General features: G+C 49.3%; 1 protein-coding gene across 1 annotated transcript in view; it reads right to left on the minus strand.

Annotated features, from left to right (window-relative positions):
• PTH1R (parathyroid hormone 1 receptor) overlaps nucleotides 1-15845 on the minus strand; it is a 439604-nt gene that overhangs the window by 67213 nt on the left and 356546 nt on the right. Inside the window, exon 5 of the mRNA XM_040355213.1 lies at nucleotides 10935-11029. Within this exon, the coding sequence (XP_040211147.1) occupies nucleotides 10935-11029 (95 nt within the window). The remainder of the gene's footprint in view (nucleotides 1-10934; nucleotides 11030-15845) is intronic.

Genomic DNA, 15845 nt, shown 5'->3' on the forward strand with positions numbered 1-15845 from the left:
AACAGAGGTCCCAGGTTCAGGCCCGGGTTCTGACAGTGTGACTGCAACAGCATGGCTAAAATAGGAAATTCATGGGAGGAGCAAAGGGTTCAAGAGAAACAAGGTTCAAGGCATGGTCATTTAAGGAATTGTTGAAAGAGCCAACCAGCATACCAGGTTGCAAGAAGAGACATCACTAAACACAGTAGAGGTCCCGGGTCCTGACAGTGTGACTGCAAAGGCATGGTTAAATTAGGAAGTTGATGGGAGGAGCAAAGGGTTCAAGAGAAACAAGGTTCAAGGCAAGATCATTCAAAGAATTGTCCAAGGAGCCATCCAGCATCCCAGGTTCAAGGCAAGAAGAGACATAACTAGATACAACGGAGGTCTCGGGTCCAGGCCCTGGTCCTGACAGTGTGACTGCAAAGGCGTGGCTAAACTAGGAAGTTGATGGGAGGAGCAAAGGGTTCAAGAGAAATAAGGTTCAAGGCAAGATCATTCAAAGAATTGTCCAAGGAGCTGTTCAGCATCCCAGGTTGCTCAGCAAGAAGAGACATCTCTAGACACGGAGGTCACAGGTTCAGACCCGGGTCCTGAACTAATTCACCATGCAGGGAAGCAAACTGGACAGCAGGGGGCATGTTGATATGTTTCTAATGGGGTGGATTAAAAAAGCAATTGCGTCTGCGTAACCATAGTTACGCAGCGCAATTGCTTACTTGCGCCGGCGTTACGAATGCTCCTGATTCAGGAACCTCGATTCGCTGACTGCAGCCTAAGATATGACTGGCATGAGGCTCCTTATGCCAGTCAAATCTTAGGCTGCATTCTTACGCTGGCCGCTAGGTGGCGTTCCCGTAGTGGTCAGAGTAGAGTATGCAAATTGCATACTAACGCCGATTCACGACCGTACGCGCGCCCTGCGTACGCAGTTTACGTTGTTTCCGTACGGCGTCTTTCGCGTAAGGCTGCCCCTGCTATTAGCAGGGGCAGACAATGTTACGTATACCCGTCGTTCCCGCGTCGCGAAAATTGGAATTTTACGTAGTTTGCGTAAGTGATTCGTGAATGGCGCTGGACGTCATTCACGTTCACTTTGAAGCAAATGACGTCCTTGTGACGTCATTTGCCGCAATGCACGTCGAGAAAGTTTCCCGACAGAGCATGCGCTCTACGATCGCCGCGAGAACGCGCCTAATTTAAATGATCCCCGCCCCCTACGGGATCATTTAAATTGCGCGCGCTTACGCCGGGCAATTTTAAAGAGCGCACACGCAATTTACGGAGCCACTGCTCCGTGAATCGCGGGTAGCGCAGTAAATTTGCGGGGGCGCAGGGCAAAAACGTTGCCCTGCGCCTCCGCAAAAAAAGCGCAAAGGTACCTGAATCCAGCCCAATGTGTTTTAATTTAAGCATATTCTTTGGGATTTTTTTATTTCTTTTCTAGTTTATTGCAACGCATAGAACTTAGAAAATACAATTTATTTGTTTTTATCACTTTTTTATTATTTTGTCCTCCCACAGCGGCGCACAAAACAAAGCGGCGATGGCTTTGTCCGGGTCGTTAGGCCAAGCCAAGGCCACGAAACACCAGTTGTGCTAATTGGCCAATTAAGCAGCTTGTCTGGAGGGTCCGTGGTGCGATTAGCTGCTGATGTTAAGTTGTAAACCGAAGTGCGTAGAAGAAGAAGGAAAATGTGAAGCGCGGTTGGCCGGCGGGGTCCAGGCTTTGATGATGGCACGCATTGGCCTGAAGTAAAAGTCGTCGTGTCCTCAATTTGACTTCGCATATTAAGATCGCCGCGCGGGGCTGTAGACTGCCGCGTTGTGCTGCGGCGTTAGGCGCTGTTTGCTTGAACATTCCCGAAAGCATCGATATCACTTGTCACCGCGCCGTCCCCCCCGCAGCTCGTGTGATTTGCATCACTTTAATGTCTGCTGGAGAGAAATTCTGACGCGCAAATAGAGAACTACGGAAAACCAGCAAAAAATCCGGAGCAGTCAACGAGCTTGCCGACACCGTTCAGTCAGAAATTCGAGATCTGCACATCTGCCCCACCACTGTAACCCCCTGCACATCTGCCCCACCACTGTAACCCCCTGCACATCTGCCCCACCACTGTAACCCCCTGCACATCTGCCCCACCACTGTAGCCCCTGCACATCTGCCCCACCACTGTAACCCCCTGCACATCTGCCCCACCACTGTAACCCCCTGCACATCTGCCCCACCACTGTAACCCCCTGCACATCTGCCCCACCACTGTAACCCCCTGCACATCTGTCCCACCACTGTAACCCCCTGCACATCTGCCCACCACTGTAACCCCCTGCACATCTGCCCCACCACTGTAACCCCCTGCACATCTGCCCCACCACTGTAACCCCCCTGCACATCTGCCCCACCACTGTAACCCCCCTGCACATCTGCCCCACCACTGTAACCCCCTGCACATCTGCCCCACCACTGTAACCCCCCTGCACATCTGCTCACCACTGTAACCCCCTGCACATCTGCTCACCACTGTAACCCCCTGCACATCTGCCCCACCACTGTAACCCCCTGCACATCTGCCCCACCACTGTAACCCCCTGCACATCTGCCCCACCACTGTAACCCCTGCACATCTGCCCCACCACTGTAAGCCCCTGCACATCTGCTCACCACTGTAACCCCCTGCACATCTGCTCACCACTGTAACCCCCTGCACATCTGCCCCACCACTGTAACCCCCTGCACATCTGCCCCACCACTGTAACCCCTGCACATCTGCCCCACCACTGTAACCCCCTGCACATCTGCTCACCACTGTAGCCCCCTGCACATCTGCCCCACCACTGTAACCCCCTGCACATCTGCCCCACCACTGTAACCCCCTGCACATCTGCCCCACCACTGTAACCCCCTGCACATCTGCCCCACCACTGTAACCCCCTGCACATCTGCCCCACCACTGTACCCCCTGCACATCTGCCCTACCACTGTAACCCCCTGCACATCTGCCCCACCACTGTAACCCCCTGCACATCTGCCCCACCACTGTAACCCCCTGCACATCTGCCCCACCACTGTAACCCCCTGCACATCTGCCCCACCACTGTAACCCCCTGCACATCTGCCCCACCACTGTAACCCCCTGCACATCTGCCCCACCACTGTAACCCCCTGCACATCTGCCCCACCACTGTAACCCCCTGCACATCTGCCCCACCACTGTAACCCCCTACACATCTGCCCCACCACTGTAACCCCCTGCACATCTGCTCACCACTGTAACCCCCTGCACATCTGCCCCACTACTGTAACCCCCTGCACATCTGCCCCACCACTGTAGCCCCCTGCACATCTGCTCACCACTGTAACCCCCTTCACATCTGCCCCACCACTGTAACCCCCTGCACATCTGCCCCACCACTGTAACCCCCTGCACATCTGCCCCACCACTGTAACCCCTGCACATCTGCCCCACCTCTGTACCCCCTGCACATCTGCCCTACCTCTGTACCCCCTGCACATCTGCCCACCACTGTAACCCCCTGCACATCTGCCCCACCTCTGTACCCCCTGCACATCTGCCCCACCACTGTAACCCCCTGCACATCTGCCCCACCACTGTAACCCCCTGCACATCTGCTCACCACTGTAACCCCCTGCACATCTGCCCCACCACCGTAACCCCCTGCACATCTGCCCCACCACTGTAAACCCCTGCACATCTGCCCCACCACCGTAACCCCCTGCACATCTGCCCACCACTATATCCCCCTACACATCTGCCCACCACTATATCCCCCTGCACATCTGCCCCACCACTGTAACCCCCTGCACATCTGCCCCACCACTGTAACCCCCTGCACATCTGCCCCACCGCTGTAACCCCCTGCACATGTGCCCCACCACTGTAACCCCCTGCCCATCTGCCCCACCACTGTAACCCCCTGCACATCTGCCCCACCACTGTACCCCCTGCACATCTGCCCCACCACTGTACCCCCTGCACATCTGCCCTACCTCTGTACCCCCTGCACATCTGCCCCACCACTGTAGCCCCCTGCACATCTGCCCTACCTCTGTACCCCCTGCACATCTGCTCACCTCTGTACCCCCTGCACATCTGCCCCACCACTATAACCCCCTGCACATCTGCCCCACCTCTGTACCCCCTGCACATCTGCCCCACCACTGTAACCCCCTGCACATCTGCCCCACCACTGTAACCCCCTGCACAATAAGTGTTTATTGATTGGTTTGCGCAAAAGTTATAGCGTTTACAAAATAGGGGATAGTTTTATGTCATTTTTATTATTATTTTTATTTTTCACTAGTTATGGCGGCAATCGTTTATGGTCGAACTGGATGGACTTGTGTCTTTTTTTCAACCTGACTAACCATGTAACTATGATCTGTGATTTTTATCGTATCTGCGACATTATGGCGGACACATGGGAAACTTTTGACGATATTTTGGGACCATTGTCATTTATACAGCGATCAGTGCTATAGAAATGCACTGATTACTGTGTAAATGGCAGAAAGTGGCCCGGTCATTTGACAGCCAAACCCTCCAGGGCTGAAGTGGTTAACCACTTGAGGACCCCTTCACGCCGATATACGTCGGCAGAATGGCACGGCTGTGCACATCCACTTACCTGTACGTGGCCCTTTAAGCCCAGTCGTGGGGTGGCGCGTGCACGTGACCCAGTCCGAAGCTCCGCGGGACCCGCGGACCCGATCGCCGCCGGAGTTCCGCTATCGGTCCCCGGAGCTGAAGAACGAGGAGAGCCGTGTGTAAACACACCTTCCCCGTTCTTCGTTGTGGCAGTGTCATTGATCGTGTGTTCCCTAATATAGGGAAACACGATCAATGATGTCACACGTCCAGCCCCGCCCCCCTACAGTTAGAAACACATATGAGGTCACACTTAACTCCTACAGCGCCCCCTGTGCTTAACTCCCAAACTGCAATTGTTATTTTCACAGTAATCAGTGCATTTTTATAGAATTTTTTGCTGTGAAAATGACAAATGGTCCCAAAAATGGATCAAAATTGTCCGATGTGTCCGCCATAATGTCGCGGTCACGAAAAAAATCGCTGATCGCCGCCATTAGTAGTAAAAATAAAAATATTAATAAAAATGCAATAAAACTATCCCCTAATTTGTAAACGCTATAAATTTTGCGCAAACTAATCGATAAACGCTTATTGCGATTTTTTTTTACCAAAAATAGGTAGAAGAATACGTATCGGCCTAAACTGAGGAAAAAACGTTTTTTTATATCTTTTTGGGGATATTTATTATAGCAAAAAGTAAAAAATATTGGCCCAGATTCAAGAAGCACTTGCGCCCGCGCAACCATAGGTTGCGCGGCGCAAGGGCTTACTTGCTCCGGTGTAACGAGTGCTCCTGATTCAGGAACCTCGTTACACCGACTGCAGCCTAGGATGTGAGAGACATAAGCCTCCTTATGCCTTCATATCCCAGGCTGCATTCTTGCGTTGGCCGCTAGGGGGCGCGGCCATTGTGATCGGCGTATAGTATGCAAATTGCATACTACCACCGATTCACAAAAGTTGCGCGGGCCCTGCGCACGCAAGGTACGGAGTTTCCGTACTGCGACTTTAGCGCAAGGTTGCTCCTGCTAATAGCAGGGGCAGCCAATGCTAAAGTATAGCTGCGCTTAAATTTCACGTCGTTTACGTAAGTGATTCGTGAATGGCGCTGGACGCCATTCACGTTCACTTAGAAGCAAATGACGTCCTTGCGACGTCATTTGCCGCAATGCACGTCGGGAAAGTTTCCCGACGGAGCATGCGCTGTTCGCTCGGCGCGGGAGCGCGCCTAATTTAAATGATTCCCGCCCCCGGCGGGATCATTTACATTGCCCGCGCTTACGCCGGGCAATTTTGCCGGCGCGCCCTCGCAATTTACGGAGCTACTGCTCAGTGAATCGAGGGCAGCGCAAAATATTTGCGGGGGTGCAGGGCAAAATTGTTGCCCTGCGCCTCCGCAAATAGAGCGCAGATCTCTTTGAATCCGGGCCATTGGTTTTTTTTTTTCAAAATTGTCGCTCTATTTTTGTTTATAGCGCAAAAAATAAAAAAAACGCAGAGGTGATGAAATACCACCAAAAGAAAGCTCTATTTGTGGGGAAAAGGACGCCAAATGAATTTGGGAGCCACGTCGCACGACCGCGCAATTGTCAGTTAAAGCGACGCAGTGCCGAATCGAAAAAACTGGCCGGGTCCTTTACCTGCATAATGGTCTGGGGCTGAAGTGGTTAAAAAGAAAAAAAAAACATCATCTTTGTATGAAGCTGCATCCTGGACAGCGAGGAAACAATGCAGTGGGAATGGATGGAATATATTTGTAATGAGATGCATTTGCTAAGTACTAGATGTACCTTTCACGGTTCAGGGGAACAACAATGGCGCTATGTTCCATTACCGACCTCCTGCGTCTTGTCAGCGTCTCCCTAATCTTTCCACTTAAGATGATTGAAGTCCAACACTCGGAATCCGATAAAAAATTCACCGTGCCGTTCTCCGTCTGGGAAATTCACAGTTCAGCAGCAATTGGAAATGGCAATACATGCCGGAGGCGGGAGATTTGCTGTATAGGTACGCCGTGGAGAATTTTCCTTCAGGTGGGTCAGGGGCGTTGCTAGGGGGCAAAAAGACCAGGGGCTTCACCTGAAGTCCAAGGCCAGAAAGTGCGGGGGAGGGGGGGGGGCGATGATATGTGACGCGCGCAGGATTTTTTGAGCTGGCCTGTGACCTACATACACTGACCTACCTACACGGACAGTAGTGACTTATATACACTGACGGTAGGAGGGACCTATATACACTGACCTACCTGACGTACCTACGCTGGCGGTAGTGACCAGACCTATATACACTGACCTACCTACACTGACCTACCTACACTGACGGTACTGACCTGACATGCCTACACTGATGGTAGTGACCTGACCTATATACACTGACCTACCTGACCTATATACACTGACCTACCTACATTGACGATAGTGACCTGACCTATATACACTGACCTACCTACATTGACGATAGTGACCTGACCTATATACACTGACCTACCTACATTGACGATAGTGACCTGACCTATATACACTGACCTACCTGACCTATATACACTGACCTACCTACATTGACGATAGTGACCTGACCTATATACACTGACCTACCTGACCTATATACACTGACCTACCTACACTGACGGTAGTGACCTGACCTATACACACTGACGGTAGTGACCTGACCTATATACAATGGCCCAGATTCAGGTAGATCCGCGCAATATTTGCGTGGGCAAAGAGCAAAGATTTTTCTCTGCGCCCACGCAAATATTTCGATTTGCCCAGCGATTCACAGAGCACTTGCTCCGTAAATTGCGCGGGCGCTATGCTAAACAGCCGGGCGTAAGGCTGCCTAATGTAAATGATCCCGCCGGGGGCGGGAATCATTTAAATTAGGCGCGCTCCCGCACCGAGCGAACAGCGCATGCTCCGTCGGGAAACTTTCCCGACGTGCATTGCGGCAAATGACGTCGCAAGGACGTCATTTGCTTCTAAGTGAACGTGAATGGCGTCCAGCGCCATTCACGAATCACTTACGTAAACAACGTGAAATTCAAATTTCACGAGCGGGAAGCGCAGCTATACTTTATCATTGGTTGCCCCTGCTATAGCAGGAGCAACCTTGCGCTAAAGTCGCCGTACGGAAACTCCGTACCTTGCGTGCGCAGGGCCCGCGCAACTTTTGTGAATCGGTGGTAGTATGCAATTTGCATACTATACGCCGATCACAAAGGCCGCGCCCCCTAGCGGCCAACGCAAGAATGCAGCCTGGGATGTGAAGGCATAAGGAGGCTTATGTCTGTCATATCTTAGGCTGCAGTCCGCGTAGCGATGTTCCTGAATCAGGAGCACTCGTTACACCGGAGCAAGTAAGCCCTTGCGCCGCGCAACCTATGGTTGCGCGGGCGCAAGTGCTTCTTGAATCTGGGCCACTGACGGTAGTGACCTGACCTATATACACTGACCTACCTGACATACCTAAACTGACAGTAGTGACCTGACCCATATACACTGACCTACCTGACCTATATACACTGACCTACCTACACTGACAGTAGTGACCTGACCCATATACACTGACCTACCTGACCTATATACACTGACCTACCTACACTGACAGTAGTGACCTGACCCATATACACTGACCTACCTGACCTATATACACTGACCTACCTACACTGACAGTAGTGACCTGACCTATATACACTGACCTACCTGACATACCTAAACTGACAGTAGTGACCTGACCCATATACACTGACCTACCTGACCTATATACACTGACCTACCTACACTGACAGTAGTGACCTGACCTATACACACTGACCTACCTTACATACCTACACTGACGGTAGTGACCTGACCCATATACACTGGTGCGCTGGTCTTTAACCACCAGCTGCCGCAGTTTTACGGTGGCAGGTCGGCTCGGCTGTGCGAAATCACGTAATATTACGCCATTTCGTATTTCAGCCATTAGGGGCGCGTGCGCGCCGCCGGAAGGCACGCGCCCCCTGCTCGCCCCTGGTGCCGACGCGCATGCCCTGGTGGACACGATCACCGCCGGGCACCCGCGATCGCTCGTTACAGAGCGAGGACCGGGAGCTGTGGGTGTAAACACACAGCTCCCGGTCCTGTCAGGGGGAGAAATGCCCCCCAATGTACAATGTATGAACAGCGATCTGTCAGTCCCCTCTCCCCCTTCAGTTAGAACACACACAGGGAACATACTTAACCCCGTCCTCTCCCCCTAGTGTTAACCCCTTCCCTGCCAGTGACATTTTTACAGTAATCAGTGCATTTTTATAGCAATGCCAATGGACCCAAAAATGTGTCAAAAGTGTCCGATGTGTCCGCCATAAGGTCACAGTACCGATAAAAATCGCTGATCGCCGCTATTACTAGTAAAAAAAAAAAATATTAATAAAAATGCCATAAATCTATCCCCTATTTTGTAGACGCTATGGGGCAGATCCACAAAGATCTGCCCTGGCGCATCATATCCGAGATACGCTACGCCGCCGTACCTTACCTGGCTTTAAATCGAATCCATAAAGAATTTGCGCCGTAAGTTACGGCGGCGTAGTGTATCCCAAGCGGTGTAACGGCGCGGAATTCAAATTGGCAATTAGGGGGCGTGTTTCATTTAAAAGAAGCGTGTCCCCACGCCGAATGAACTGCGCATGCGCCGTCCTTAAATTTCCCGCCGTGCATTGCGCTAAATGACGTCGCAAGGACGTAATTTTTTTTAACATGGACGTGAATTACGTCCATCCCGATTCACGGACGACTTACGCAAAAAAAAAAAATTCAAAATAAACGCGGGAACGACGGCCATACTTAACATGGCAAGTCTAACTATACGCCGCAAAACACCAGCTTTAACTATACGCCGGAAAAAGCCGACTAGAGATGACGTAAGAGAATGCGACGGCCGCGTGTACGTTCGTGGATCGTCGAAAATTGCTAATTTGCATACTCGACGCGGAAAACAACGAGAACGCCACCCAGCGGACGCCGAAGTATCTAAGATCCGAAGGTGTACGAAGGCGTACGCCTGTCGGATCTTACCCAGATGCCGTCGTATCTTGGTTTGAGGATTCAAACCAAAGATACGACGCGGGAAATTTGAAAGTACGCCGGCGTATCAGTAGATACACCGGCGTACTCTCACTGTGGATCTGCACCTATAACTTTTGCGCAAACCAATCAATAAACGCTTTTATTTTTTTTTAGAAAAATAGGTAGAAGAATACGTATCGGCCTAAACTGAGGAAAAAAAACATTTTTTATATATATTTTTGGGGGATATTTATTATAGCAAAAAGTAAAAAATATTGGGCCACATTCACAGCAGTAATACGCTGGCGTTTTTTCAAATTTGCCGCGTCGTATCTTGATTTGGAATCCTCAAACCAAGATACGACGGCTTTTGGCAACGATCCGACAGGCGTACGCCTTCGGATCGTAGGTGTAATTTTCCGCCTGCCGCTGGGTGGAGTTTGCGTCGTTTTCCAGCGTCCGGTATGCAAATTAGCTGTTTACGGTGATCCACGAAGGTACGCGCATTCGTTACGTCGCTAGTCGGTTTTTCCCGTCGCAAACATAAGCCTGCTTTTTCATGGCTTACATTTAGATCAGCCATGTTAGAGTATGGCCGTCGTTCCTGCTTTGAATTTCAAATTTTTGCGTAAGACGTCCGGGAATACGAAACGACGTAACGCATGTCGCCGTTCAAAACATTACGTCGAGGCGACGTCATTTCGCGCAAAGCACGGCGGTAAATTTTCACATGGAGCATGCGCAGAACGTTCGGCGCAGGAGCGCGCCTAATTTAAATGACACACGCCCCATTTGAATTAGGCGGGCTTGCGTCGGACAGATTTACGTTACGCCGCCGCAAGTTAACACGTAAGTGCTTTGTGAATCAAGCACTTACGACGAAAACTTGCGGCGGAGTAACGTAAAGGGGATACGTTACGCCGCCGCAATTTTTAATGAATCTGGCCCATTATAATTTTTTTTCAAAATTGTCGCTCTATTTTTGTTTAAAAAATAAAAACCGCAGAGGTGATCAAATACCACCGAAAGAAAGCTCTATTTGTGGGGGGGGGGGGGGGAAGGACGCCAATCTTGTTTGGGAGCCGCGTCGCACGACCGCGCAATTGTCAGTTAAAGCGACGCAGTGCCGAATCGCAAAAAGTGCCCCCCCCGGGCACTGACCAGGAAAACGGTCCGGGGCTGAAGTGGTTAGATAGATAGTAGTGCGGCGTTTATAAATTCTGCTGAGATTCACAGAAGCCAAAAGAAAGATCAATAAATAAATAAAGCGACAAAAAACACAGAAGAAATTTACCTGAAGTATCCTAATATGAGCACCGCGACGGTCAGCGATCCCAGCGACATGGAATACCCGACGGTGTAAATTAGGTGAAGTCGATCAAAAACGTCCTAGAAGAGAGAGAGAGAAAATGTCAGTTGGAGTGGCGGGCTCATTACCGCCATGTTCTCTGAGCTTGTTGGAGTAGGGGCGTCACCTCCATCCCGCTCAGTCGGCCTCGGATCTTTTCAAGGGCATAGAAATAAAATTGATGTATCGGGTGGGAGGCGCGGCGGGGGCGGGGTCACGCCACACCAGTCATTTGGTAACATCGACTGCAACCGCCACAAAATCTTTTATTAACCACTTCCATACCGGGGGGCACTTACGCACCTTCCCGCCCAAGCCAATTTTCAGCTTTCACTGCTGTCGCACTTTGAATGGCAATTGCGCGGTCGTGCTACACTGTACCCAAACAAAACTGGCGTCCTTTTTTTCCCCACAAATAGAGATTTCTTTTGGTGGTATTTGATCACCTCTGCGATTTTTTTTTGCGCAACAACTAAAAAAAGACTGATACTTTTAAAAAAAATTACGTTTTTATTTTTTTTCTGTTAATTTTTTGGTAAATAAGTACGTTTTCTCTTTCAATTATGGGCACTGATATGGCGGCACTGATGGGCACCGATGAGGTAGTACTGATGGGCACCGATGAGGTGGCACTGATGGGCACTGATTGGCGGCGCTGGTATGAGGCACTGATGGGCACTCATAGGCGGCACTGATGGGCACTCATGGGCGGCACTGATGGGCACTCATGGGCGGCACTGATGGACACTCATGGGCGGCACTGATGGGCACTCATAGGCAGCACAGATGGGCACTCATGGGTGGCACTGATGGGTACTTATGGGTGGCACAGATGGGCACTGATAGGTGGGCACTGGGCATGGATGGGCACTGTGGGGTGGCACTGATGTATCCATGTAGCCAGTCAGTGCCCATGAGCTCTAGTTACCACCAAACTAAAGGGACTGTAAATGCACAATCAGGATGAAAATCACGGGTTCAGGAGGCTTTACCCAACCCAATACTCTACAAAGCCTCCGGTCTGCAGAAACCAACCCAATAATCTACAATGTCTCCGGTCTCCAGAAACCAACCCAATACTCTACAAAGCCTCCGGTCTGCAGAAACCAACCCAATACTCTACAAAGCCTCCGGTCTGCAGAAACCAACCCAATAATCTACAAAGTCTCCGGTCTGCAGAAACCAACCCAATACTCTACAAAGCCTCCGGTCTGCAGAAACCAACCCAATACTCTACAAAGTCTCCGGTCTCCAGAAATCAATCCAATACTCTTCAAAGTCTCCGGTCTGCAGAAACCAACCCAATACTCTTCAAAGTCTCCGGTCTGCAGAAACCAACCCAATACTCTACAAAGTCTCCGGTCTGCAGAAACCAACCCAATACTCTACAAAGCCTCCGGTCTGCAGAAACCAACCCAATACTCTACAAAGCCTCCGGTCTGCAGAAACCAACCCAATACTCTACAAAGTCTCCGGTCTCCAGAAACCAACCCAATAATCTACAATGTCTCCAGTCTCCAGAAACCAACCCAATACTCTACAAAGCCTCCAGTCTGCAGAAACCAACCCAATACTCTTCAAAGCCTCCGGTCTCCAGAAACCAATCCAATACTCTACAAAGTCTCCGGTCTCCGGGAACCAATCCAATACTCTACAAAGTCTCCGGTCTGCAGAAACCAATCCAATACTCTACAAAGTCTCCGGTCTGCAGAAACCAACCCAATACTCTACAAAGTCTTCTGGTCTCCAGAAACCAATCCAATACTCTACAAAGTCTCCGGTCTCTGGGAACCAATCCAATACTCTACAAAGTCTCCGGTCTGCAGAAACCAACCCAATACTCTACAAAGCCTCCCGGTCTGCAGAAACCAACCCTATACTCTACAAAGTCTCCGGTCTCCAGAAACCAACCCAATACTCTACAAAGTCTCCGGTCTGCAGAAACCAATCCAATACTCTACAAAGTCTCCAGTCTGCAGAAACCAATCGAATACTCTACAAAGTCTCCGGTCTGCAGAAACCAATCCAATACTCTACAAAGTCTCCGGTCTGCAGAAACCAATCCAATACTCTACAAAGTCTCCGGTCTGCAGAAACCAATCTAATACTCTACAAAGTCTCCGGTCTGCAGAAACCAATCCAATACTCTACAAAGTCTCCGGTCTCCAGAAACCAATCCAATACTCTACAAAGTCTCCGGTCTGCAGAAACCAACCCAATACTCTACAAAGTCTCCGGTCTCCAGAAACCAAACCAATACTCTACAAAGTCTCCAGTCTCCAGAAACCAAACCAATACTCTACAAAGTCTCCGGTCTCCAGAAACCAATCCAATACTCTACAAAGTCTCCGGTCTGCAGAAACCAATCCAATACTCTACAAAGTCTCCGGTCTGCAGAAACCAATCCAATACTCTACAAAGTCTCCGGTCTCCAGAAACCAATCCAATACTCTACAAAGTCTCCGGTCTCCAGAAACCAGTCCAATACTCTACAAAGTCTCCGGTCTCCAGAAACCAGTCCAATACTCTACAAAGTCTCCGGTCTCCAGAAACCAATCCAATACTCTACAAAGTCTCCGGTCTCCAGAAACCAAAGCCTCCAGGCTGCAGGACTCCATGCGTGTTTTACTGATTTCAGAGGACATTAATAATCCTGTTTCTTCCCTGTGAGACATGCATCTTGGAACCCCTCACCTTGTATGGATGAGAACTCCAGGTGAGGGGTTCCACGGAACCTCACCATGACATGGCTTTGTATATACAGTATATGCATAAAAAAATCGGTTTGAAATGTATAAGCATTGACCAAAAACCAAAGTACTACATGCTACACATGTGGTCTAAGTCCACTTTAAAGAAAACCTTTAATTTTAACTGTCCTGTCACACACTGTTGACATGGACCTAACATTGACCGGTAGCCCCACCATCAACTGCCCATAAATATCTAGCCTGGAAATCAATTTAAGCCGTTACCAAACCTTCCAGAAGTGAATACGGTATCATTTTTATTCAGTAAGCTCCGCTAAGTGCAGTAACTCATAGCAACCAATCAGAACATAAACAACTGAAGTCATGATGGATCCTGATTGGGTGCTATCATGACCGCACTTGGCTCTTAACATTTTGCTCCAAGCACTGGTTTATTAAATAACCCCGAAAGCGTTATTTTGTAAATTTCTTATTCTATCAAGGCCATTTAAACCTTACTTCATTTTGGTAGGTTCTTCAGACACATTAACCACTTAAGGACCAACGCACGACGAAATACGTCGACACAATGGCTCCTGTGGGCAAATGGGCGTACAGGTACATCCCCTTTAAGAAGCAGCATTGTGGGGGCATGTGACACTGGAAACCTGCGTGTGCCCGCTGCAAGCTCCGTGAGTCTGACTGCGGGTCCCGCGGACTCGATGTCTGCGGGGGTACCCGCGACCATCTCACGGAGAGGAAGAACGGGGAAATTAAGATGTAAACAAGCATTTCCCCATTCTTCCTAGTGACAGGACACTGATCACAGCTCCCTGTAATCGGGAGCGGTGATCAGTGTCGTGTCACACACAGCCCATCCCCCCTACAGTTAGAAACACTCCCTAGGACACACTTAACCCCTTTAGCGCCCCCTACGGGTTAACCTACTGTGTAAACAAGGCATCTCCCTGTTCTGCCTAGTGACACGACACTGATCTACTGCTCCCTGTCATCGGCAGCAGTGATCAGTGTTGTGTCATGGTAAGCCACGCCCCCACACAGTTAGAATCACTCCCTAGGACACACGTATCCCCTTCCCCGCCCCCTAGTGTTAACCCCTTCACTGCCAGTGTAATTTTTACAGTAAACAGTGCATTTGTATAGCACTGATCGCTGTATAAATGACAATGGTCCTAAAATGGTGTCAAAATTGTCCGATGTGTCCACCATAATGTCGCAAGTCATGATAAAAATCGCTGATCGCCGCCATTACTAGTAAAAAAAATAATTATTAATAAAAATGCCATAAAACTATCCCGTATTTTGTACACACTATAACTTTTGCACAAACCAATCAATAAACGTTCATTGTGTTATTTTACAAAAAATATGTAGAAGAATACGTATCGGCCTAAACTGAGGGAAAAAAAAATGTTTTTATATATTTTTTGGGTATATTTTTTATGGCAAAAAGTAAAAAATATTGATTTTTTTTTAAAAATTGTCGCTATTTTTTTGTTTATAACGCAAAAAATAAAAACCGCAGAGGTGATCAAATACCACCAAAAGAAATCTCTATTTGTTGGGGAAAAAAAGGATGCCAATTTTATTTGGGAGCCACGTCGCACGACCGCGCAATTGTCAGTTAAAGCGCCGCAGCGCCGAATCGCAAAAAAGCGGCCCGCTCTTTGGCCAGCCAAATGGTCCGTGGGCTGAAGCGGTTAATAAAAATGTAGCGAAAATGAGAAATGCTGAATCATAAAAGGAGTAAAGGAGGGAGTTACACAATATTTAGAAGCCGTCTCCCGTTGGGAATATATATACGGCAGCGTGATAAATGAAAAACGTTTGAGATGTTTCCAAAGTCGTAAAAGAGGAAGTTTATTTTCTATTAGGGCAGGGTGACCTTGACCGAAACTCACTTCGCGTCGTCGGCGCGACTCCCTAGAGGGTGCTTGAGCCTACATACATTCCAGAATTAAAGTTCTGGTGGGAGAAGGAAACAAAACGCGAATATTGCTGTCTGAAGAGAGATTTCAGAAGTTCTACAGCTATTTTTAGAGTAAAATACTGCATGGCAGTAAACATTAACCCCTCCCCCCATCGTTCTTTGTGTTTATTTTTTTATTTTATGTAGGAGATTTAAGCAAAGTTCACGGGCCAGATC

Source organism: Rana temporaria, chromosome 5, assembly GCF_905171775.1.
Source record: "Rana temporaria chromosome 5, aRanTem1.1, whole genome shotgun sequence".
NCBI classification, from domain to species: domain Eukaryota; kingdom Metazoa; phylum Chordata; class Amphibia; order Anura; family Ranidae; genus Rana; species Rana temporaria.